We start from the raw sequence: 25,633 nt of genomic DNA on the forward strand, positions 1-25,633 counted from the left end.
GCAGGTGGTGCACTAGTTTTAACTGTGCAACTGTACTCCTGGCTAGTGCTGAAGCCTGGGCATCCAGGCTCAGAATTGAATCTGGAACATCCAAGCTACAAGTATAAAATTTCAGGGGGAGTGTAATTCCATCCACCACAGGCAGAGTCCCTATTCCCTGATCTGCCTTATGACTGACTTGTATAGATTAAGAGTGGCTTGCACCTCTAGCTTGTATAAATAAAGGGTGCATTTACACTATAGAAATAATGCAGTTTGACACCACTTTAAATGCTGTAGCTCCATCCTGTAGAATCCTGGAATTTGTAGTTGTACAGGGTTTTAGCCTTCTTTCCCAAAAAGGGAGGGCTCTCCTTCTTACTTTAACCCAGGCCTGATAGAGCTGGCCTGCCTTTCTCTCCCTCTGAAGCCAGGGCCATGGCAAATGGACTGGAAGGAGGACTCTACTTCTTCTTTTAGGCCAGGCCTGATGGAGCTGGTCTGCCTTTCTCTCTCTCAGAGGCCTGGACCATGGCAGATAGACTGGAAGGAGGACTCTCCTTCTTACTTTAACCCAGGCCTGATGGAGCTGGCCTGCCTTTCTCTCCCTCTGAGGCTAGATGGAATCAGATTATTTTGTATATCCACCTCTTATACATAATTTATATCATTCTGTAGTACAGATAGACTGTAGAGAAGATGTATATGGATTTTTTCTCTGATATTTTACTATTTGGATATTCATTGTGCAGTTTATATATTTACTGTATACCTGTTCAGTATGTATGCATACTCTATGAATTTTGCAACATAGCAAGTTTCACTCTTTTAAAATAAACCTCTTATTACTAGGTGCTGGAAAGCTTTAAAATCATGGATTACAGTTTACTGCTTGGAATCCACATATTGGACAGTGCTGCAAAAGAGAGAGAAGGCGAGACCTCTCAGAACCCATCTGATTCTAAACGCCCAGGAGGACAAAGAGTTCTCTATTCTACAGCTATGGAATCGATACAGGGCCCAGGAAAATCTGGGGACTGTGTCATCACGGAGAGCACAAACACGTAAGTCCCTTAAAAATGTATACTATGTTATTGCATACTTCTAAATCCACCCCAACATCTGAATATTAATCTAAAAAGGGCCTGTTTATCTTTCAAGTTGTGAGTGATGGAAGGAAAGGTTAATACCATTTGAGAGGAGCATCAACAAGAAAGTGGTCGGTTTATCCATCATATACTTTAAAAACACAAGAGCACAGGCACCTGCTTTAATCCCTAGCATTACTGGTGCTATAACACTATTTGAGCAAATAAATATCAGAGAAGTAATAAATTATTTTAATGATACAAGAAAGATGCACAAAATGTGTGATTTATCTGAGCAGAAATAAAACAAAGTATATGAAGAGAGGATTGGAGACTGTCTTTTGGCTGTATCTGCACAGCAGAAATAATCCAGTTTGACACCAGTTTAACTGGCATGGTTCAATGCTATGGAATGCAGAGCAGAGGCAGCCCTAGTTTCCCTTATTTGTTTGCCTTTGGCCTGTAGCATTTACTGTTCAGTCTAAATAGCATGAGTTCTTTTGCTTTTTCTTCAATTAATACATTTCACAGTATTTAAAAAATACACTGATTCTTTTTTTAAAAAAAATAACATCTAATGTATAATATCACAAAATATTTTTGCTGTCTTCAGAATGGGAGGCATTCCAGCTAAAAGCCACAGAGGAGAGAAACTGCTGCTGTTTATGGGCATCATTGACATCCTACAATCTTATAGGTAGTTCAGAATAACATTATTTTAATACCTATTCAATTGCTACATTTATGTGCTGCTCTTGTAAAATAAAGCAGCCTATTCCACTAACCTATTTTTGTTCATGTCATCAGATTGATAAAGAAATTGGAACATTCCTGGAAAGCACTTGTTTATGATGGAGTAAGTCATATTTAAAATTATCAGGATATTTTCGTATTGATTTTGGGTTAATTATTCTTTCATATAGGTAATTATATGCTTCATATATCTTTGGGATGTTTGTATTTTATTTATTTGTTTATGTATTATTTGTATATTTTTATTTTTTATTTTTATATATATTTATATATTTTATATATATATAGTTTATCTGCTGAATAAAATAACCAAAAGAAATGTAAGTCCCTGTGCTAAAGAGCTTTATTTCTCTTTAAGGGACAGGGAAACAACACATAGGTTAAGGAGAAGCAAGGGTCAGAGAAAATACGAGGACATTGATTTTTGACTGGTTATAAAGACTAGAGAAACATTTTTTTCTGTGATTATAATTGCATTGACCACTGCAAAAAGTCTGAAGCTTTATAACACTGAAGCAGCTACACATAGTACACAACCTCATAACCTACTTCATAATATTGATGACTTATTCAATGCGGAGTCCTGTTTTCGGTCCTCTGTTTTTTGACCTGATCAGACTTGTATCCATATGCTATCCATACAAGGCATTTATTCAGACAACTGCAGCTAGAATTCGTGTCTTTTCCTTTGATTAGAGAAGGGATAAAGACATCACAGTAAACATAAAACATTTTGGAGGCTAAATAGAGCTAATAATCTTAAGCCTTCCTTGACCAGTTTTTAAAAATTGTTGTTTATTTTTTAAATAATATGGGGATTTAATAGATTGAAGATGAGTTGTAAACTTTACCAGTGATAACTGGATTGTGAAAGAGAAACACTGGATTTTGGCTAGTGAACGTATCACAACTTAATTTAAAAACCTCCTTCATAAACTATGTAGTCTTCTTGGTATCATTTTCCTTTTCTTACTATCCTAATATTAATAGCTCTTTCCCTTTTCTGTAGGACACTGTCTCAGTGCACAGGCCAAGTTTTTATGCTGACAGATTTTTAAAGTTTATGAGTTCCAGAGTGTTCAAAAAGAATCAAAGTAAGTGGATGTCAGTTTGTTAACCAGCCTTCCTGTTAACTCTTATTTTGTGAACCTGTATCCTTTGTACAACTGAGCTGGGAACCATCAATTTATTACTGCTTTACCCAAACTTGTGCCTTCCAGATGTGTTGAATACTGTGCTGGCTGGAGGAATCTGGGAGTTGTCCAGGGCATAAGGTTGGGAAAGGTTGCTTTACACTTGGCTGCCTCTCAGGCTGATGTGGAGAACTGGCAATTATTTTTCTAATATTTCAGGGACTAGTAACACATTTGTATTTATTGGCTACAGCAGTGGTTCTCAAACATTTCCCCCCTGAGTCCCCCTTTACATCTACATGTGCACGTCAGAGACCTGCTTTTGATGTAGTACAGTTGGCCCTTGGTATCTGTGGGGGTTGGTTCCAGCCTTCCCCCCCCCCCCCCCCCGATACAAAAAACCCACAGGTGCTCAAGTTAGAATTTAAAATTTAAGTTTACCTGTGATTGAGGGCAGCCAGGCTCAGAAGCAGTCTCTGAGCAGTAAGGGAGGCTGCGGCGGTAAGGCCTGGGCATCAGGACACATTCTTCCTGCTTCTGTAATTTGACACAACAGCCTCCTGCCTTGGGAGTTAAGAGGAAGAGGAATCCCTGGATTCCTCTTGCACCCGATTCATGAAGCTGGAGGCTGCTGTCTCCCATTGACATACAAACCTTCGGTTTCAGGAGTTAAGAGGAGGAGGAATAATCCCTGAATTCCTCCTGCACCCAACTCATGAAGCTGGAGTCTCTTGTGTGTTGTGAGAGAAAAAAGTTAAAATACAGAGGTGGCTTAAAATCTCCTTTTCTCACAATGCCCTGGCACAGCTCTGCGTTGCCTGTGAGAGAGGCTTTCCCCTGAACACTCCTCAAGTTCTGAGACTTCTCTGACAATTTTGTTAGGGAAATTGGGTTTTAAGCCACCTCTATTTTATTTTTTTTATCCTCATACACACTGTGTTATTGCTGCTCCTCCGCCCAGCTTGGAGTCAGGAGGAATGGGGGGAGCAACAGCCTTTGCTCCAACCATGCATACACAAGCCTCAGCCTCCCTACCACACTCTGACACTCACTTCCTTCTTTTCCTCCCTCACTCCCTGCCATGCAGTCTAAAGCTGAAGACGCATCAGCCAAAAAATTTCAAGCACTTCCCCTCTCTGGAGTGTGAACTAATCGGTGCCTGATGTCTTAAGGCACACCCCCTGAAAAGTTGTCAAGTCCCCCAGGAGGGCACCCCATTATTTGAGAACCTAGAAGCTACAGTTACTCCTTTGTTTTCTAGAAACTCTTCATGGACCTGCAGCCAATGGCTTCAGCTTGAGTAGCACTCCCCTGCAAGAACAGAAATTTAAGCCTGGGTGAAACACTAAGAACATACCAAGAGCTGAGCCATGCTGGATTAGACTGAAGGCCAATTTGGTCTCGCGTTCTGTTTACAATGAGCAGCCAGATGTCTGTGATGCAACTGTAACCTTCCTTCTTACATTCCCCAGCATCTGACAAGCAGTTTTCTTACAGTCTCTGTGATACACACACACACACACACACACACACACACACACACACACACACACACACATGCGCATAGAGTGCCCTCATAAACCACTGAAATATTTTGTGATGGTACATTCTGCCTTTGATTCAGTTCATAGACCCCCTCTACTACTGTTATATTTTCATGTTTCTGCTGTTCAGCTGACACAGCAGACAATAGCATCCCATCCCAAATCCATGTTCACACACAGTGAACCTAATAAACTTTGCAGTGTGGATGTGTATAATCTATTACATGTTATCTGTAGTAAGAGGAGAGCATTTTATTCAAGCATTTTGTGAATGCTATGTGCAGGTTTGTGCACAAGACCCCTTCCCCTGCCCCCCAGGCATGAGTTGTCCCATTAGGTGCAGTGTTCAGCCCTCCAGATGGTGTTGGGGCAGGTTTGGGATAGCTGATGGGAACTACAGTCCAGCAACATCTGAATGGTCACCCAGTTCCTGCCATTGGGATGACTACCATGGCCTTTTCTCCTTCAACACACAATTTTCTCAGTATATATGCCAGTTAGCATGGCAAGCTGGTACAAAAAATGTCAGTTGTATGCATATTTTCCCATCCCCCTCAAACATCTTCAGTCTGCCTTGGAGAAGGAATACAAGAAATTTGTATTTCTTGACCCAGCAGTATTGATGTAGTATTGATGGGAATTTGGGAGGCACCCAGAGGTCTCCATTTCTGAAAACTACTCTGGCAGGGCCTGGCTGCATACATGCCAGTGAACTCTCTGCAAATCGTCTCTGAAATCATATGTGATAGCTGCATCTTGTACTGATCTTACTGATGCTTTCTATTTGTACAGGGACAGGTATCAGTATTTATCTTTGCTTTAAAATATGACCATAGAAAATTAGTTCACTAAAACCTGTTGAACTTATTTTATTGTCGTTTCAGATATCCAGGATAATAATGTACATTTTAATGTTTCTTTTTGATTATAGTTTCAGTCAAACAATCTTTTCCTTAATATTTAGGTTTATATAATCATAAAATCCTTCATGTTGTGAAATGTAGGTGAAATGTGGTGAAATTATGCATAGTCTCATAGTAGATTTTGCCATTAAAAAGTTCAATTCAAGTTTTATTATTCTATCCCTGTAAGCCAGTGTTTCTCAGATTTATACTGGCCTATACTGCAGAGTCTTCAGAAGGCAATTGCATTCTTGCATAAAGTTATGAAATGATGGCAGTTATTTTAGTAATCTGATCAAATCAAAGACAGCGAGAATAATTATGAGTTTGAACAAGTAACAATTGTGAAATACTTTATATAAACAGTAAGAAATTCTGCCTCTTGATTATAAGAAGAGACCACACCTAAGTTACCTTTCTCAATTTTCTCCTTTTTAAAACACAGCATTAAAGTCTTCTCCCTCCAAGAAAAGATGCAATTCCATTGCTGCTCTAAAAGCTACATCACAGGAATTTGTATCTGTGGTTAGCCATGACTGGAAAGATGAAAAACATGACTTGCTTACAGAGGGACAGAGCTATTGTAGTCTTGATGAAGAAGGTAATGCTTTAAGAATAGCTGTATGTCCTACTTGTATAAAATCATGTTTATTGATTTTCACAGAAATTTCACAGAAATCTGCCTTATTAGATGTTTGCCATAAATAAGTCCCTAAAATATATTAAGAGAATTTATTATCATCATCATTGTTAGTTTAGTATTAATATGTTTGTGTTTTCTACAAGTAAGCATGTTGTATTTTCTGTGAACATGGTTAATTTCGGTTTTTAACATTTCTAACATGTTTCTCTTTCTTTTCCCCACTGCAGTATTAGCCTCCAGACACAGGCCAGATTTAGTGCCAAGCACAGCCTCCCTGTTTGAAGCAGCTTCTTTAGCAACAACAATTTCTTCTTCCTCCTTGTACACAGATGACAATTATCAACACGATGGAACTAGGTTTTATTCTAGCAGGTAATCAAAACATTTAATCTGTATTTTTCTCCCTGTCTGGTCATTTTCTGATTTACATTTAATCCAGAGAAGAACATACAGACATCTTACAGATGAGATTCTATGCACACCAAAGGGCTCTGAAGCTGCAGAATTGTAACTGTTGTTGATTTGGTCTTGTTGACCCACCAGAGTCATCAAGAGGTTGTAGAAACATGAACCCCTGATTGCATCTTTAAAGCCACAGGGTAACCGTTTCCCTCTACCACTTTCCTGACTTCTTGGACATAAGGGCCACTGTATGAGTCTTTCCAGTTCCCATTTAGTTATTGATTCTTAGCATAGTCTAAGGGAGGCTCATACTCTGAGCTAGGGGAACAAAGTATCCCAACATTTTGAAATGAGGTCTCTCTGTGTTTAGACTGTGGAATTACTCAAGTATAATCCTTTACCTGTCAAAATATGTCCCAGTGAGTTCAGTGGGACTTTGTCCCTGGCAAGTGTGTATACTAAATTGCAACCAGTATTTTCTTTTTCCTCCTGTGCTGGACAAAACACTGAATTTATTTGTTCTTCAGTATCTAATGGTATCCCTGATTTTAGGTTCTGCTCCTGACAGCTCTGCAGCATTGCATTAAGAGTAACTGAACTACATGCTACTCTTAGTTATTGCTGTTGTATTTTTAAAGTAGAAAGAAAATTCAAAGTAAAAACAAATTACAGTCTGCTTGGTCCTTTCTGTTCTGAAGTGTGCATTGCTTTGCCATATGATTTATTGGAATGTTTGAGGGCCTCAGTATTTTCTCCCCAAATAATCAGTTTTTCAAGCTATTCTTTATCTGTTTACCCCAGGGAAAGGTAATTGAATTGTGTTTAGATTATATGTCAGCTTCCTCCTGGGTGACTGAGGCACCAGTGCTAAGCACTATTAAGGTGCTGAGTGTCTCTTTTGAAGATAAGCTGACTGAAGTGATAGCCTCCAGCTGTTACATTAAAACCTATGCTTGTAAATGCAGTAAGGCTTTCTGGAAAGCTGCCTTTTAAAAAGACATAATCCTGCAGTACTTTTTTATTTGAAATTGTCTGAACATGCCTTTATACACCAACAAAATAATCATTGACATACTCTAAATGAAAAATAATTTTCTTATGACTTTAAACTGGGACAAGATGCTCAAATGGCCTTTTTGTATCCACGTCTGTGTTCAAACAAACTCTTTCTATGTAGATTGGTATTTTTCCAGCAATGGAGGTGGAAACATCCTATAATGTGGGTTGATTCCATCTCTTACTCCAAAATAGGCAGGAAAACCAGACTTGAAGGAGTCGCCACCAGAGGGAGCAACCCCCACCATCCCTCAGTCTTTTTCCTGCCTCACTCCAAGTAGGCTGTGTTTTTCCTTTTCTCCTCCTTATTTGCCTTAAAGACTTTAATATTTCTTCTATTCTTCTTATATTCATGATCCGTTCTCTCCTGCCTTGGCAACTACCTGCAAAAACAGCAATGTTTTCTTTAGTCTTGCTCTATCCCTTTGACTTTCTAACAGGAATTGCAATGCAAATGAGGCATCCCTGGCAGAGAACATTTTAATCATACACTGGGACACTTTTTATCAGTACCTTAATATTAATAATAATTAATAATTTGTTTTATTTATATACCGCTATTCCAAAGATCATAGCGGTGAACAGCAAGTAAGCTAATTAGCAAATAAGCTAATTTGCCCCCAACAGTCTGGGTACTCATTTTAGCGACCTCGGAAGGATGCAAGCCTGAGTCGAGCTTGGGCCCTTTTGCTGGTCTTGAACTCGCAACCTTGTGGTTTTGAGTGAATGGCTGCAGTACAGGCATTTAACCACTGCGCCACCAGGGCTCCATGACTCTTTTTGCATCTGAAAACAATTGACTCTTTTTGCATCTGAAAACAATTTCAAACATATAAAGTATTCCTACATACAACAAGAATATGTTAGACTAGGGCCAGGAACAAGCCAGGTGTTATCAGTATGCTGATGACACCCAAATCCATTTCTCCATGTCTCGTTCATTGGCCTCGAATTCTGATGGCGTCTCCTCTCTCAATGAATGTCTTCGGGCAGTAATGGGCTGGATGAGGAAAAACAGATTGAGATTGAATCCAGACAAAACGGAAGTGCTCACGGTAACGGCCCCGAAACCAAGAATTGGGTTGCAATCTCCAGTCCTGGATGGGGTCACACTCTCCGTCAAGGACTGTGTTCGCAGTCTGGGGGTGCTCCTTGACTCGTCGCTCCTGACATCGAACCAGGTAAATGCGACAGTCAGGAGCGCCTGTTATCAGCTTCGGCTGATACGCCAGCTGCGCCCTTTTCTGGAAGTAAGAGATCTTGAGACTGTTGTGCACGCACTGGTAACCTCACGTCTAGACTTCTGTAATGCGCTCTACATGGGGCTACCCTTGTGCTTGGTCCGGAAACTGCAATTAGTACAGAATATAACAGCCAGAGTAATTTCTGGAACATCCAGGAGGGACCATATTACGCTGGTTCTAAAGTCCCTCCACTGGCTGCCCATTAGCTTCCGGACCCAGTACAAGGTGTTGGTTATCACCTTTAAAGCCCTAAATGTCTTGGGTCCAAACTATCTTCAGGACCGCCTTCTCCCCATAATCCTCCCCGCGCACTCCGCTCCTCTGGGAGAGGCCTACTTCAGCCACAAAAATCTAGGCTTTCGACTACCTCCCAGAGGGCATTTTCCATTGTCGCCCCCAGACTGTGGAACGGCCTGCCGGATGAGATCCATCTACTTACATCCTTAGACAGCTTTAAAAAGGCTGTTAAGACGGATCTCTTCCGGCAGGCCTTTACAGAATAGAGAACCCGGCCTTAGAAAAACGTCTGGGAAAGATACTGCTGCTCCCACTGATTGTTTGCGGGTGTGATGTTGCTGACTTTTTGGTCAGTTTTTAACTTGTATGTTTGTTTGTGTATTTTTTGTTTTGTGCCTTTTTAAATACTGTATTGGATTTAATACTTTCTTAAGGAGGGGAGGGTATTAGGGATTTTATATGTTCTGTATTTTTAACTTTGGTAGCTGCAGGATACAAATAAATTTTATTATTATTATTATTATTATTATTAGTTCCTTGCTTTTAAAAAAATCTAATAAAAATGGCAGCAACTAGTCTGATACACATTTAGCTACTAGTCTTACCTACTTATTGTCCTCTTACTACATATGTGCTATGTTTTTGTTTCACACTTCCATTTGATTTCAGCTTTTTATTACATCTCTAAAACAAGCGGAATTGCCCACCCCTTTTTTCTGTCTGTGCAGTGTTTTTATGTGCCAGAATATTTATTTGCAAAGATGATGAAATATGAGGCACATTAAGCATTTCCAGTGTTCTGGAAACAAGCCTGTGTTTGTTTGCATTTAGCTCAGCATTAGAAAAAAATACCAGCATGAGAAAAATGTTTGCTGCCACATGAGATATGAATAGGAGACTTACTTCTGTCCTTGCCGATACAAATGTGAAACCATGGTAACTATATATGCAAATAGGTTTCTTGGAAAGATATAGTGATATAGATAACTGCAGAGGTTGTTTACCATTTGGATCTGTGTCCAGATATTTTTTGTTACAGAAATTCTTTCCACTCTGAAACTCTAAAATAACTAGTTTTCAGCATTCAGCATTATGAACCTCTGCTTTTTATTTTTCTCTTCGTTTGAATTATATGTGGATGCAAACTGAATGCAAAACATATGAGTAAAACTTTTACAGACTAAATAATGAACAGCACTAATAATAATTCTGTTTATGGTTCAGGATGAGTGGAACAGGAAAAGCTATGACATACCAGTCATATTCAATGGGTGTGCCAAGTGTTGCTTTTCCTGTTCTCCAAATAGCTATAATAATTGCCTGGATTGGGTATTCGTTTGTTTATATACAGACCAAAAGAATGTTGAAATGCCACTACACTGCCTGAAGCTTTGAAATAGGTGGAGTGTGAACACATTTTTATTTTCAAACAACATTGAAAAATACTGGTTGCACCTGTCCCATTTTCCCTACAGTAACTTTGGGAGGTTTATTCTAACATTGAATTGGAACCAAGATGGCATTGTTATTTTCACTGCTTACTCATTTCAATTCAAGGTCAGTGTGGTCATGAATCCACTCTGGATTTTAGTCAGAACATTAAAGGCATTTTCCAAGGTGCTGAGCCTGTCCCCAAGATAAGTTCAGCACCTTGGATAGCTCCCTTCTGCTGACATGGAAGCCATTAGCTGTCCCTGAATGGGTTTCTGGTTGTTTTAAGGTAAGACACAGGAGGCGGGCCTTAGGTGCAGTTAAATAGCCCTGCAGTACAATGCACCTCATATTTTTAAAAAATGCAAATATGAGGTTTGACCCATTTCACTTTCTTTTCATTCATTGCACTTTATTTTTATATCCAGTAAAGTATTGCCTTCGAGTTCAACATTCACCTTAGAAGACAGTGCTATCTGCTTGACTTCAGAACAGAGCACAGTGGAGACAGAGAATGATAATGCTTCTGTACTGGATGTATACTTAGTAAGTTCACCATCCATGTTGGACTTTCTTTTTACCAAGCTTTGTATATTTTTAAATTGTCAATTTGCTTTGAATTCGCAATGGGTTTGATTCTGCAGATGTATGACTTAAATGTTTCACTTAATTAATTTTGTCAAAAGTATTTCTGCATGTGTTTACCTGCTGTTTGAACAGCAAGAAATTTTAGGGGCCCAGCACATAGCCAGGATTCGCTTAGAGGCAAGCTCACCAGAGACATGCGTCATTTCTGTCAAGCACTTTTTTTTAATGTTTACATACAGCCTGAACATAAGATGAAGATTCACAGCATTAGCTGTCCAGCAGAGTCTGGCTCCCCGTCAGTTCCCTAGTGGAATTTATTGTCTCATAGCATTTCCAGTCCAGTTCCATCTATGAAGCCTTCTTCAAAACTACACCCTTGGGTAGAGTCTGTTGTTTCTACTGCAGAACTCAGAATCTTCTCAGGGAGTCAGTGAGAAAGGTAGATCATCTTAAGGCCAAGTCTATGGCCATCCTTGAGAAGAGACACCCACCTCTATAACAGTAATTTGTCAGGTTTAACTTGCCTAACCAGTTTGGTCGATTTTAGCAATCTTGACATTTTGACAACCCATAGGCTTGCAAGATGGGGAAGTTCTTGCAAGATCATTTAGATAGTATTACTCAAAGGCTGGGAGTCCCAGAACAAATACTGGTCATTGGTGGCTGGTATTTGGAGAGTTTCCAGGAAAGAAATAGTCCTTGGCATATTAGGGTTAAAAATTCTGGTCCCTCACATCAGTCTGAGGAGCAGTGATTTAGACCAGCCCCAAACCCATAACTGTATTAACTATTTCCCCCCTTTTCCCTTGGCATTTTTACAAAAGTTCCAAACAGGAGGGAGAGCAACCACTCAAGAAGAAAAGAGGTATGACACAATGGTAATTAAACTATTCCTATGCTATTCATAATTTTTATAGCATTATTCTCATGGTTACTGTTGTTACCAAAAGATGCATACCATTTTAATATGCACATAATTCTCTTTTCAAAAAAAAAAGTTGGTTCCAATTCAAATAATGCACACATGCACACATACATACACACATATATATGTACACATAGGGAGAAAGACAAGAAGTAAAAGAAATATTTATGGCATCCTTCACATGTGTTGCATTACAACTCTTGATAATCTCTAGCCAGCATTGCTATTGTCAGAGATGGCTTGGAAGCAAAGAGTTGTAGGGCTTTTACAGACCAGCCTGAAAGGCCAGCATGGGGGCAGAGTTAGGGCATAGCATCCTCACGACGCATGCCCAACTCTGCCCCCCAGGGCGCCTTGACACTGTGCGCTGCTTCACATGGTGTGCAGCATCATGGCACGCCTCCAGTGCTGCATCCAGTGCTGAAGGAGCATCATATAGCCATGCTGCTGTGGCCATGGCACCCTCAAAAGGCTAGATTGGGGCTGTGGTGTGAGGGAGGATGCCGCAGGCTAGGAAAGGGGTGGCGTCCCACCACACCTTTGGGGCTGTCTTTAGAACCTCATAGTCTAGTATAATAGGAGGGCACCTAACTGGGGAATACTGTTCTGTGATATTTTTAAAGAAACTGCCTAGAAGGGTTCATTGGCAATTTCTATTTCAAAGGGCTAGTCTTTGAATTATTCTATATTTCTGATGCTTTCTAGAGCTACACAACTTAAGAAATGTGGCCATGGTTGTTTGTATTGAAACACAGGCACCATGACTATTTTTTTAGTTATAGTGCTATTCTTCAGGCTAGAGGCCCTTTAAATGTAAATACAGTGCAGCCTTGCCTTACACAGGGATCCGTTCAGGACCCCCCTCAATAAGGCAAATACCGCGTAAAGTTGAGCCCCATTAAATCGAATGGTTTTCGTGTTTGTGGTGGCACAGCACACAAGCGCGCCATAGGCGCACACGCCATTCCCTGTATTGCAACGCGGCTTCTGCATAAATAGCAGTGCAGCTTCTACGTATGGAGTGGGCGCACTGTATATATTTCATCTTGTCTTTGTATTGGTTACAAAAAGTTCTCCTAGATTGACTCACTTACTGTATATAGTGTTAATGGCAATATCCAGAGTCAAAGGTCTGGTAAAAATTGGAAAATGCTTTCCACTTTTCATGCATACTACTTTCCAGTACTGGCTTAAGTGATTATATTTATTTAGGGACAGCTATTATACACAGCACTGAAGTGAATAAAAATCAGAATCTCCTGCTGGTGAAGAAAAAAAAAACATCTTAAATGTTTATGCTCGACAGTTGATCTTATGTGTACATATAATACTAAGCTGCCATCCCGGGATACCAACAAAGGCCTAAATCACATCTAGTTACTCCCAACTAGAGTTGATATGTTCAGATAAAGTAACTTACATAAATGCTGCCTTACCAAGTTATGGTTGGTTCAGCAGTTGGAACTATTGTTGGGACTAGCAGTTGGATTTAGGCCAGAATGATTATGAGCATAGAATCCATCTTTTGCAGATGAACTCAGCATAGTATATGCACACAATTGCCATGTCACAGAAGGCATTGTCTTTTGTAAATTTCACCTGCCTCAGATTTCTGAAGGTATTCAAGTAATTGATCATCACCCTACCTTGCCAGCTCGTCAAGTTGTGGGAATTAATGATTTTGCTGTTGTCCTAAAAAAAATTAAGAAACTGTTTTAATAGAAACCTTTGGGAATGAAAATATCTGTGCCAAATACAAAGAACAATGGGTTCAGTAGAGGTCCTGTCTTATTAGAACAGTTTGTAATTCCTGGTAGTTAATAGACTATTCTGCAAATGATTGCTATATAAATCTTATTTGTACAAATTTTTGTGTGTGATTTAAGATACAATTTATTTGAAATGGCAAAAAGTGTTCTCACTGGTAAACATCTTTGTGAACAGCTGACGGCTGCAAATGCATCTAATCTTTTAGTTGCTAAACTACCTATTCATTGCAGCCAAAAATGTAGCATAATACTGTAGCTCTCCTTCATGTTCTAAAATTTGATCCAAGTATGCCAGTTGTGCCATCACAGCCCCTTATTGTAGATACGGCTGGAAGTTCGTACAATATAAGAAGGATGGATTATATCAGATAATGTAACTAATCAGTTCTTCAGTTTGAGACATCATATATTAGAGAGATCTCTGTACCTTCTTTTAACCTGGCTGTTTGTGAGAAATAATTTTATATTATTAACGTTCACAGTGTTGGAGAAAATGAAGGGGCAAGGGGAAAGTATCCTGATTAGTTGTTGCAGTGTTAAGACAGCACACAGTGGGGAGTATACTAAGCCAGTAACATACTAAATTTTGTGAAATCAATTAAAATTGTTACCTCCTTTTTTTTAAAGAAAATTGTATGGGTTAGGCTGTGCAGGAAAGCTTTATTGTTAATACACAATAATGCCCTTTTGATGTCTAATAGCTATTGAAAGCACTCAGTCCTCCACATTCTACATGCAAGAACATTGTAACCAGTTCTTGAATCCTCTTTAATATCATACAGTATCTTTCCTTGATAATTTACTGCAGACCCATATTTGATAAAATATGTCAGTGTACACTCCCTTTGCTCAGGTTGTAAAGGTTCAACATTCTAGGCTATGCTGTCTTTATAACTACCAGCTTCAAAGTGAATGCAGTCTTCTTGTTGCCTATCTGCGAATTTATTATATCCACAGCCTAGATTCATTCTGGGCTGTTTTGACTGAACTTGCAGAAATGTACTAATCTGAAGTGAAAAAAGAACCCCTTTGTCACTCAAATGCTTCCTCTTTGCCCTTACCCTTTCTTTGAACACAGCATGTAAATATTAGTATATCAATATAGTTAGTATATTAGTATAGCAATATAATTATTTATTGAACTACCAGCTAAATATAGCCATATGAGTGAATCGTTCATGGGGGTGGCTGCAGAACCCATTACATCTGCATGTTCATTATTTTCTAGAATAAACACAACAGAGGCTTCTTGTCTTTTTTTTTTTTAATCTTACACAAGAATTTTTTTCTTAGCAGTGTTCCTTAATTTGCTCACTTTGTCATCTTTATGTGTGCTCAACTTCTTTGTTGGGAAATAATTTATGCTTCTGTACAAACATATTTGAGCAATCACCTGAGGTTACAGTGCTAATCATTTGCTGCAGAGATGGGCAACACAGATTGTCCAGATATTGTTCGGATGCAGTTTCCATCAGCTGTGACTAACATAGTCAGCGATGAAGCATGCTGGAAGTTTTAGTCTAGGAACAGCTGGAAGAACACAGTCCCTGATCAACAGAATTTGGGAGGAGACACTGTTTTGATGCAAAAGGTTCAGACAGAGTACTGATAGTAGGAAAATAAAGACATATTAGTACAAAAAACTAGGTAGGCTGGTCAGTCAGTCTCTCTCTCACACACACACACTTGCACACCAGGGCTAGCTCAAGACATTTTACTTCTTTAAGTTGGGGAGAACAGTGTCCCCGCAGCTGATTAGACTGGCAGTGAAAGCCTTCTTCAGCACTGGTAATGGGAGAGCATCCACCACCACAACTGAGGCAGAATTTGGAGGATGTCATTTAGAGTGAGTCAGTTGAAATGAATCAGTGCTAGCACAATTTGCTATAAGTTACTCGACAAGCCAGAATTAAAATGGATCACCTGGCTACTTTGTTAAATGAATCTGATTGATTTACACCATTAGATTATTTGTGTTGGGTTCATATTGGGTCGGTAAACCAGCTTCATATTATTTCTTCCAACGCAATACTGCCACCTATTGCTGATTAAAATAAAGTGAAAGAATCAAGTATTCTGCTAGACTGGGTACCTGTTAAAGATAATTGTATACAGGTTATTAATTGCTTACTGTTCATTAGTTCAGAAGAGTTCAGAACAGTAGACTCAAGATGTTGTCATCTACAGTTCCCAACATGCCACTCTAGTTTTTTTTTAAAAAAAAATTGGCACTGTAGTACAGGCCACGTGTTCCCTGTATCTTTTTAAATACATAGTTCTTAGACATCTAGTTAACCTATACATTTTAAATATATAAATTGAGAAATGTGGGTTACAGGAAACATTCACTACAGTATTGAATCATGGTATATCAGAAAGACCTAATTGGTACATATCCTAATGTACCAGTACAATTTCAGATGTCTTAACCATGGCATGATGTACATTTTAACAGTGAGAAGTGGTTTTGCTGTTTGTGTTAATCCACCTGCTCATAAAGCCTTAGTCTGTGTGCTAAACTGGAATGGAGATTTTTCCTTCACCAGCATATTAAAATTAGTTCTAGAGTAAAATGTGCATATTTTTGCCCTCCTTTAGTAGATCATCATTCTGATTATAATCCGTTTTTTCCCTTGTTTTATATCTTGCAGCAATTATATATGTTTGGCATATAATTGGCAAACACAGCAGTTTAGTGTTATGTGGCAGATCTCCTGGCTCCCTCCTCTGAAATGTTTTGGGATAGCTTAGCTTCTCATCTGGCACAATAAGGGAGGATTATATAAAAAGAGAAGGACATAGTAACTGCTGGATTGAACAAAATATTATTTCATACTGTTTTTAGTTTATGTCCAGCCCAGGACTTTTTGCCATTTCAGCTAACTGCATGAACTGAAATTTTTTACAAGTATTCCTTGAAATTTATATGTCCCAGCATGATCGCAGACATGTTCCTGAGATTTGTACCCCAACAGACTCTCTGATGATGAAAATAGTTGTACCTGTGATAAAACACTGCTTTCTAATAGTTTACCTCGGTCTCCTTGAAGATTACAGCACTAGCATTTAGTTCTCCACTCCACTGGTTTTATGATCAAGCTCATGGAACAATGAAAAGTGTTGTATTATATGGCAGTTGCATGAGAACATCTAGTCTGTCACAATGCTGCTATTCATATGTAATTTGTTAATAACATGCTGTGCAGTATCACAAATATCCCAGCACTATCTGTGCAGCAGCACAATATGTCTCTTTTACCTTGAGCCAGGAATATTGGAAATTTATCAGTATTTTGACTATAATTTGTAGTTGTTTGGTGTACTATTCTCCAGTCAAGAAAGGTTATCAGCAAGTTCCTTATTAATAAGGCTAAATTTGTTTATCTGTTTTTAAACTTATTTTGATCTAGAAATACGAAATTCAAGCTGACCTATAAAAATGTCACTTTTTCTTTCATGAGATCTAAAGATGATTTGGATTTCAAATATGTGAGAAATAGTTGATTCAGGTAGAATTCAGAGAGGTTCTTTAAGAGTTTGAAGCTGCACCTACACTGCAGAATCAATGCAGTTTGATACTGCTTTAACTGATATGGCTCCCTCATATCAGGGATTCTGGTATTTGTAATTTTGTAAGATATTTAACCTTCTCTGTCGGAGAGCTCTTGTGCCACAGCAAACTTCAAACCCCAGGATTTCATAGAATGGAACCATGATAGTTAAAGTGGTATCAAGCGGCATTAATTCTGCAGTGTGGCAGCAGTCATAGTAGCTCAGCCCTAAAGCTAATTTAATTTAAGATGAAATATTTCAATTTAAACTGATTTAGCATGCATCACTTCAGTGCCACAAATCTGGTATATAAGTCCAAGTACAGTCTGCCCTCCCCATATGTGGGGCATCAGTTCCGGACACACACACACACACACACACCCCACGTATGGGGAAAAGAGTGTATGCTCAAGCCCCATAGAAAATAATGGGCTGCATGCTTGCGGTGGTGCGCGGTGCAAGTACACACCCCATTATTTCTGCTGGGGCTAGGGTTGCCATATCCGTCCTCCACCAAACCGGGATGAGGTGGACACCCCGCCCCTTCCCAGCCTAGCAACCAATCAGAGAGGCTTCCGGGGGTGGGACTTCCGGTCGCAGTTCTTCCTGCAACTACAGGCCCCAGTGGCCTTTGCGACCAGAAGTCCCGCTCCTTCCTCCATCCAGAAGCCTCTCTAATTGTTTGCAAGGCCAGCAAGTGGAGGGACGTCTGGCCGTGCTTCCTAGGGCCAGGGAAGGGAACTGAAGATGGAGTAGGATAGTGGGCTGGAGGACAAGGGCAGCAGGCTGGAGGAAGGGAGGCCAAAACTCATGATTGTCCCACCTAGAATCGAGACATGGCAACCCTATCCAGGGCTTGCCTTTCGTGTAAGCTCAAACCCACAATAGGCAAGCCGCTTATAAGGAGGGCCGACTGTACAGTAAAAAATGTCTGGAACTTGAGGAATCTAAGCTCAGTACAGTTTCACTGAACTACTGCATGAGTCTCCTACAAGTGTTTTAATGTATTGTGGGGCTTTTATGAGAATAAAATTTTATACAGTGAAGATTGTAAATGAATGTAACATGAAATATCGAAAGGGTACTGTAGCTGTAAGTCACGCGTTTTCATTTTCAGAATTACTGCCTCAAGATCCCTCTTTTTTCTTTTCTGTTCATAATGGTCAAGAAAATGGCTACTGTTAAGTACTTGCTTTTTTTCCCCTAGAGCATTGTTGGGGACACTGAACCCCTGATCTGGCTACTCTGTTCAGCTTTCAGGCTTTCTTGATGGCTGGAAAAGACGGAGCTAGTGCAGCTTTGGAAGGAGAACATGCATAATGTTTTCTATTAACATGAAACAGAACCAGTCCAACGGAATTGAGTCCAAATATGTGTAGGAATGCAAAGAATGGTTCACAGTACTTTTTCAACCTAATACAGCATCACCAACAACAGTAGAGCATGAGAAGCAGCCTGGTCAATGCGATTCCTACAAGCAGGAAGCACAGTAATGCCAGTAATGTCCAAATGGCGTTGTGCCACTGGCACATCATCGCGTTGTCACTGGTGCTTTGGTGCGGCGCAAGTGCACCGCAAAAAAGAAGCCGCTTATGTGTGCTCCTTTCTTGCTGCACAGCAGCACCATGCAATTTGGTTGCTATGGCGCTGCTGCAGAGCAAGGAGAGGTACCTCCCTGGTGCCTCTTTTTGGTGCTCTGTACCACACCATAGTTGCCTTTTAGTTGTTTCTGTGGTTAGACAATTGGGCACCCTTGTCTGTCTCTTGCAACTCACCCAGACTTCTTTCTGCTTGTAGATCCTGGTCTACTTTTTAATGATCTCATTTGCTAGAGGGAACTAGAAAGTTGTTTTAGCCTAGGGTTTGGGGCAGGGATGTTTGTATGTTATGTTTGCACATAACAGCAAGGAGCTGTACTACCTAGACAAGACAGTGAGTAGTACCTTTCTTTTGATTTAAGAGCAAGGAAAGATAGACCTGTAAGGAGGATGCTGAGGAATAAAGAATGGTTGTCTATATCTCCTTTGGAGACATAATCCGTTATAGAAACAAGGATATTTCTTTTCATGGGATGACTTGTTGGGCAAATGTATTGAATTAAAGGATAGTCATCTTGAGCAAGGAATGCAGACTTCATTTCTGGCCAGGAAGATTCACCAGAATGTTAAGACAAGTTAAGATAGGTTTCTGTTAACATGATAGTGATGATCTGTTCTAAAGACATCACTTGCCATAGCCCTAGAGCTTTTTCTTATAAATCTGCAGTTACTATACGTTTGTTCCCATTTTATGTAAACAAAATTGTAAATTCTCCTCCACCACCATGAAATACTGAGGGTACATTATAACAAGAATACTATTAGCATTAGAATTAACTAGAATAGATCCACTAAAAAAATTGAATTCACAAAAGACTTGATAAGTTTCCGTTGATTTAATGGATGTATTGGAGCTGGGAGTAGCAATAGAGGCAGACCTTCAGTTTTAATTGCCAAGGAGATTTGGAAAATGGTTTGCTGACTTAAGATTTTGGTCTTCTTGTTATATGAAGTCATTTTAATTTTAGTAGAGTTCCCTCTTGGAGTCTGAAGATGATGAATATATAGCCCTGTGTGAAAGTCTTTTAAAAAGTTATTTGCTTATTCAGCTCTAACTGATGTGTTTCATTTGCAGTATCAGAGTGGGCTGGAATAGCTACAAAATGGCTAGTGAGACTGGTGGAACAAGCAACATACTATATGAGAGAAATGCACTGGTGGAACAACCAATGAATGAGAGAAATAAAGGGTTTTTTTAAAAAAAAAATTAAATCAACAGTTTGGGTAAGAGAATATGTTAAGTTTTTCTTGCTTAAGTGTGTTCATAAATCCTCTTTTTTTATTTTACAGTAACAGTCCAGAAAAGGAAAAAAAATAAACATGAGTGTTTTTGAAGGGAAAAAAAGCACTTTCTGCACTCCAAATTTGCAAGGAAAATTTGTGGATCTAAAATATGTGATCAAGAGAACATCTGTGGAAAACACCAATGGATTTTTGCATCCTAGAAATAATACTTAGACTTGCAGATGAGACATGAAACATTCCACACTTTACTATGACGTGCTGTTGCCTGCTCAACTGTGAAGAACTGCTTACACCATATCTTAAGCTGCTTTCTCTACTGTTGCCAATCATCTTTTCAGGACATGAAAGTGATATTTTCTTATTGACTCTCACGTGATTTTTCATTTGCATGTATTCAGTGATTATGCACAAAACAAAGTATCTAATCTGCTTTGCCTATTTAAAAAGCCATCATCACACTGGTGATTATTATGTAAATCAATTCTGCTTTCCCCCAGAATTATAATTGCTCACCTATTAATTTCACACAAGGGTTAGTGTAATATGTCTGCACATACTTTATGGAAATTATCTTCTGTAAAGAAATTTTCACTGTTTATTAGTGAAAAAGCTATTTATAACAAGGCCTTATGTTGTGTACATATATTGTCTTTGAAATATTTGTGATTAGATCTATTGCTTGTAAATGATAAAATTACATAATTTATTTAGTATATTCTACTGTAAACTATAGTTTTATTGACAGAAATAAAGTATTTTGTTCTCAGAATAATTCCTGTGAGTAGTCCTAAAGAAATCCCATAGTCCCCTCGCCCAAATATTGTTGCTGTCATACAACAAATAATTGATTACTGCTTTGAACCACTTATTTTACACACATGGGAGGTTGTGAACAACATACCTACTAGCAGAGGAAGGCTGCAGAAGCTTGAAAATTCTGCAGAACTCTCAAGCAAAAGGGATGCTAAGCCAAAATCAAAGGACATGATTTTTCCTGAATTAAAAAAAACCCATGTATTTAGTGTTGAAGACCTACTGAGCTCATGTCACAGATTTGTGTGGCAGTGCAGCCAAAACCTCTATAATACTTGTGAATGATGTTAATGCAGGTTCAAATGAAAAAGATGAAATGACACTTGAACAAATATAGGTTATACATTCACAGTAACAACCTTGTTGGAAAGAATGGCCTGTAGCAGGAACTCTGACTATTCTGGACACAGAGAACCTCATACATATTTTTATATGCTAATGAAGTGGTAGAACTTCCCAACAAGAAGATAGGAAATCCAGATGTGCCTCATCTCCAAGCTGGGATCACATGTAGCCTTCAAGGTGGGAATGTTTGTGTGCCTCCATGCCTTCCAGGCATTTGCCAGCTCTAAATTGCTCCCTAGGCTGCTTTCCACTTAGAAGATAGGGATATCCATAAGAATGCAAATGCTGTTAGGGCCAGTGAATTTTGAGGGAGAGAAATACAGAAGTGGAGGAAGTAGGGTTGAATAATCTATCCCTCCTCCTCCTCCTCCTCAATAATGATGATGATGATGATGATAAATGTCCTGCTTCACCCTCCCCTCCCAAAAAAACCACCTGATACTTAAAGCAGCTTACAATTTAAAAGAATAGTATAGTTAAAAACATATGCCTCTTTTAAAGTTAATGGTATTTTCCACTGAACCCCTGTTGTTTTGCTTACTAAAACTTAGGGGTGAAATAGTCAAAAGAAGCAGGTTTCCATCCGGTGATGCATACCTTGAAGTCAGCCGGAGAGCACACCCAAGCCTCTCGTGGAGATTAGTACAACACACACAAAGCAAAGAGGGAGAATGAGGTGAGGGGGGCATTACTGTATTTTGATCACACTTCTGCTCTGATGCTCTGTCCCTGAGAAGTGCTGCACATGCAAATATGTGCAGGTTCACAGGGATGGCCATCTCCATCGGTTTGCTCTTGCAAAGGGTAACAGTAAAAAAAAAAGTTCCCAGCAGCACGGCTTGAAGCCCTGCCATGTGGTCATGACATGTGCACTTCAGCCACCTTGGGAGCAGGCGGTGCAGTTGGTGATGTTTCAGTGCAGCTTCAGAAAAGGCAGCTTCAAGCTGCTTTTTCCTGCCCGTCTGTTTCACCCCTTAGCTTCCTCATGACTGATCATTTTTCCTTTTTAATAAAAAGGTTACAGATACTTGCTGTGTAATGTCTTAACTTTTGCCATGAGCGCTGAGCTTCCTGCATCATACCGGTGACATCTCTTTCTATGCACTGCCTTTTCCCATATTCATTGTTGCACTTTTTTCAGGGACATCAGTGTGGGAATGAAATAGTGGTTCATCTGGATTGCGCTGTCAGGACAGAAGCTCTGGTAGGGCAGGATGTTCTCTTGTTTATTTCTCCCACACAATTCTTCATTTTTTTTAAATCACCACCCCAATTAGGTGTGCTACTTCCAGTCTGATACAGAGGGCCTCCATCATTCTGGGGCACTGATGCTCTGGTGAACAAAAAAAAAAACACCTAGACCAAGAATGCCCTGTGCTTAACACCAGAGTAATAAACAGTGTTATGCTAATACAACCACCTGTGGGTACCTGGTGTCCTCCACAGTAGACTCCTGTGTCCATATACACTGGCATTTCTCTTAGTGACGGAGCATTCCTTCTTCATCCTTAATCCCTTTGAATGGCTGTCAAACAGCACAGAATGGCACTTGTAATTAGGAAACCAAACCAAAATCCATATCGGGCACATCACTTCTATTATATTTCCTATTTGCTTCTATTTATATATTCTCTATCTCATGCCCGCCTGCCCCCCAGAAGCCAGTTCCTACTAAAACTAGAGAAATGGAATGACTGTTGCCTTTTTCACTTTAGTCTCCCTGCCAACCCCTATCTCTTTCCCTTTTTTAAAACACTGGCTGTTGTTACTTGCCACAAAACCACAACAAAGTGTTATCAGCTACCTTTTTCACTTTAGTCTCCCTGCCAACCCCTATCTCTTTCCCTTTTTTAAAATACTGGCTGTTGTTACTTGCCACAAAACCACAACAAAGTGTTATCAGCTACCTCCTTTTCAATTTGAAGGGTCATTTCTATTATGTGTACATTTTCAAATGCACGTATTTTGACGGAGGAGGCAAGGGAATGAGAGACTGAAGCTGCCGTTAATACTAACTGAATCCCAGAGCATGACTGGCTGTTCTCCAGTAATGTGTGTTGTGCTGCAAGTAGAAAGAGGCAACTGGATGCCGCTTTGTTCTCACAATACAAAAGCTGCATGGAGTAGAAAGGAAAAGGAGACTCGGGGTTTGCAGCGTGTCTCCTCAGGAATGCCCTAGTTTATATAATGTCAAAAGGAATTGGAAAGACTTTAGCTGAGACCTTAGAGAACCTGACCTGGTGTAAGGCAGCTTCCCGTGCTCCTCTGCTGTTCGGCTTCTTTAATGAGCTAATAAAAATGTTTATATTTGCAAGTAATTTGTGTTCTGCAGCATTTATTGTTTTGTCATATATTGCTATTCATTTATAAAGGTATCAAGAACTCATTTGTATAGGAGCCTTTCTGTGAAACTGCTCCCTTCCCTCCTTGGAGGCTACATGTGGTAAACTACAATGATAAAGTTGTTGAACAGGTACAAATCATTTCCAAAAGGGATATTTAACTAGGAGCTCTTTCACACTACACAATTATAGCACCACTGTAACCTCCATGGCTGCATCTCGTGGAATATGTAGCTCTCTTACAGAAAATTCTAATGTAGAGACTCACTGAAAGAAAGAAATTGGCAGCATGACCTTTCGTAGACTTCAGTCTACTTCCTCAGATGCATTTGGTGGAGTGGAAGCCAGGTATGTGAGGATGTCAATACAAATTACAAATCCTTTGTGTATGGAAATGAAGTTGCAGGTCCAATTTTAATGATGGTCATTAGTGCACAAAGACATAGGAAACTGGACTTTGTGCATGGAGATGAAGCTTCAGATCCAGTTTTGCAATGGACTTGCCTGTGGTGAGGGGAATAGATGAATGTAGGGGACCCCCATGAGGATGGGGCCAGGTAGTGTTGAAGTTCATGTAGTGAGTCAGGAAACCATTGTCTTTGTTCGATCCATTGCTGAGGGGCTGTAGTTTGTGGATTAATTCCAGTTCTGCTGTTTCTCTTTCCAGTCTACCTTTGTAGTTCTTTTGTTCAATGACCGCTGTTCTGAGATATGAGCTGGAATGCCCAGGGAGACTGAAATGTTCTGCCACTGGTGTTTGTGTATTCCCATTCCAAATATCTAATTTATGTCCATTTATCCTCTGGTGCAGGGATTGGACTGGTTGCCAAATGTATCTGAGGAAGCAGACTGAAGTCTAGGAAAGCTCATGCTGCCAATTTCTTTCTTTCAGTTCGTCTCAAAAGTGCTACAAGATCTCTCTACGTACTGATTCTACAGACTAACACGGCTATATCTTTGAATTCTAGAGAATTCTCAGTACGTCTTAGAAGGGGGATTTAGGATGAAACAATGGCAGTTAAAGTTGAAATATGATGCTGTAGTTGTGAAGCGAGAGAGGTCCCCAGGAACTTGAATGTTCAGAATCTGTAACGTGAAGGCAAAATCTAGCATTTATAATATGTTAATCATTATTATGGATCAGCTACATGGTAAGAGGCTTTAGCAGGAGAAGAGTTGCTGTGTGCCTTTAAGTCCTTTCCAACTTATGGTGACCCTAAAGTGGCCCTATCATGGGGTTTTCTTAGCAAGTGTCTTCAGAGGAGGTTTGCCATTACCATCCTCAGAGGCTGAGAGTGTCACTTGCCCAAGGTCACCCTGTGGGTTTACATGGCCAAATTGGGATTCAAATTCTGGTTTCCAGAGTCCTAGTCCAATGGTCAAACCATTACACCACACTAGCTTCCCATTTTAAAGTTAGTGCTTCAGCACCAGACATATAGAAACAGATCTGTCTGCATATGCATATTACATGCCTATTTCCCCCCTAACAGGGCTCTTCTTTTATTTTAACAGTTTTCTCCATGCTGGGGAAGACAAATAGTTGTGAATGTCAATTTTCAGTGAAAGGTAGAGGGGCCAACAGACTCAACACAGAGATCAACAGGTAAATCCTTTCCTCTCAACCAAGGGTCACACAGTATATGTATCCCCAACTCTCTTCCATGCCAGCATTCTCTGATGCAGATGCAGGTGAAATGTCAGGAATAAACTCTTCCAGAACATGGCCACATAGCACAAAAAACAGTGCTGCAAGATCTCTCTATATATTACTGAGTCCACAGACTAACACGGCTATGTCTTTGAATCCTATGATTCTTAAGTCACACTCTCTCATCCTCTGAGGGAGGCAAAGGCAAAAATAAAAGCTTGCTGAAGAAACTTGCCAAGAAAGCCCCATGAGACAGAGAGGCTGGACTGAGTACCACCATAAGTCTCAGGCGACTTGCAGGCAAACAACGGTCCAAGACACACTGCAGAAATAATCCAGTTTGACACCGCTTTAACTGCCCTGGCTCAATGCTAGGGAATTCTGGGAACTGTA

The 25,633-nt window shown here is 39.8% G+C and overlaps 1 protein-coding gene across 5 annotated transcripts in view; it reads left to right on the forward strand.

The window, feature by feature from the left end:
* PIP5K1B (phosphatidylinositol-4-phosphate 5-kinase type 1 beta) overlaps positions 1 to 20,858 on the forward strand; it is a 118,739-nt gene extending 97,881 nt beyond the window's left edge. For 2 of the 5 annotated variants that reach the window (XM_089490355.1, XM_089490356.1), the window contains exons 8-16: positions 832 to 1,043; positions 1,681 to 1,764; positions 1,875 to 1,923; positions 2,830 to 2,914; positions 5,845 to 6,000; positions 6,270 to 6,414; positions 10,841 to 10,958; positions 11,825 to 11,878; positions 19,920 to 20,092. In XM_089490355.1, the coding sequence (XP_089346481.1) occupies positions 832 to 1,043; positions 1,681 to 1,764; positions 1,875 to 1,923; positions 2,830 to 2,914; positions 5,845 to 6,000; positions 6,270 to 6,414; positions 10,841 to 10,958; positions 11,825 to 11,878; positions 19,920 to 19,940 (924 nt within the window). In that variant the 3' untranslated portion in view covers positions 19,941 to 20,092. Of the gene's footprint in view, positions 1 to 831; positions 1,044 to 1,680; positions 1,765 to 1,874; positions 1,924 to 2,829; positions 2,915 to 5,844; positions 6,001 to 6,269; positions 6,415 to 10,840; positions 10,959 to 11,824; positions 11,879 to 19,919; positions 20,093 to 20,134 lie in introns of those variants that run through there. The other 3 variants (XM_089490358.1, XM_089490357.1, XM_089490359.1) reach the window with 3 other exon arrangements.
* Positions 20,859 to 25,633: the final 4,775 nt, after the last annotated feature.

Source organism: Sceloporus occidentalis, unplaced genomic scaffold, assembly GCF_023333645.1.
Source record: "Sceloporus occidentalis isolate IW3139 unplaced genomic scaffold, rSceOcc1.0.p SCAF_1, whole genome shotgun sequence".
Taxonomy (NCBI): domain Eukaryota; kingdom Metazoa; phylum Chordata; class Lepidosauria; order Squamata; family Phrynosomatidae; genus Sceloporus; species Sceloporus occidentalis.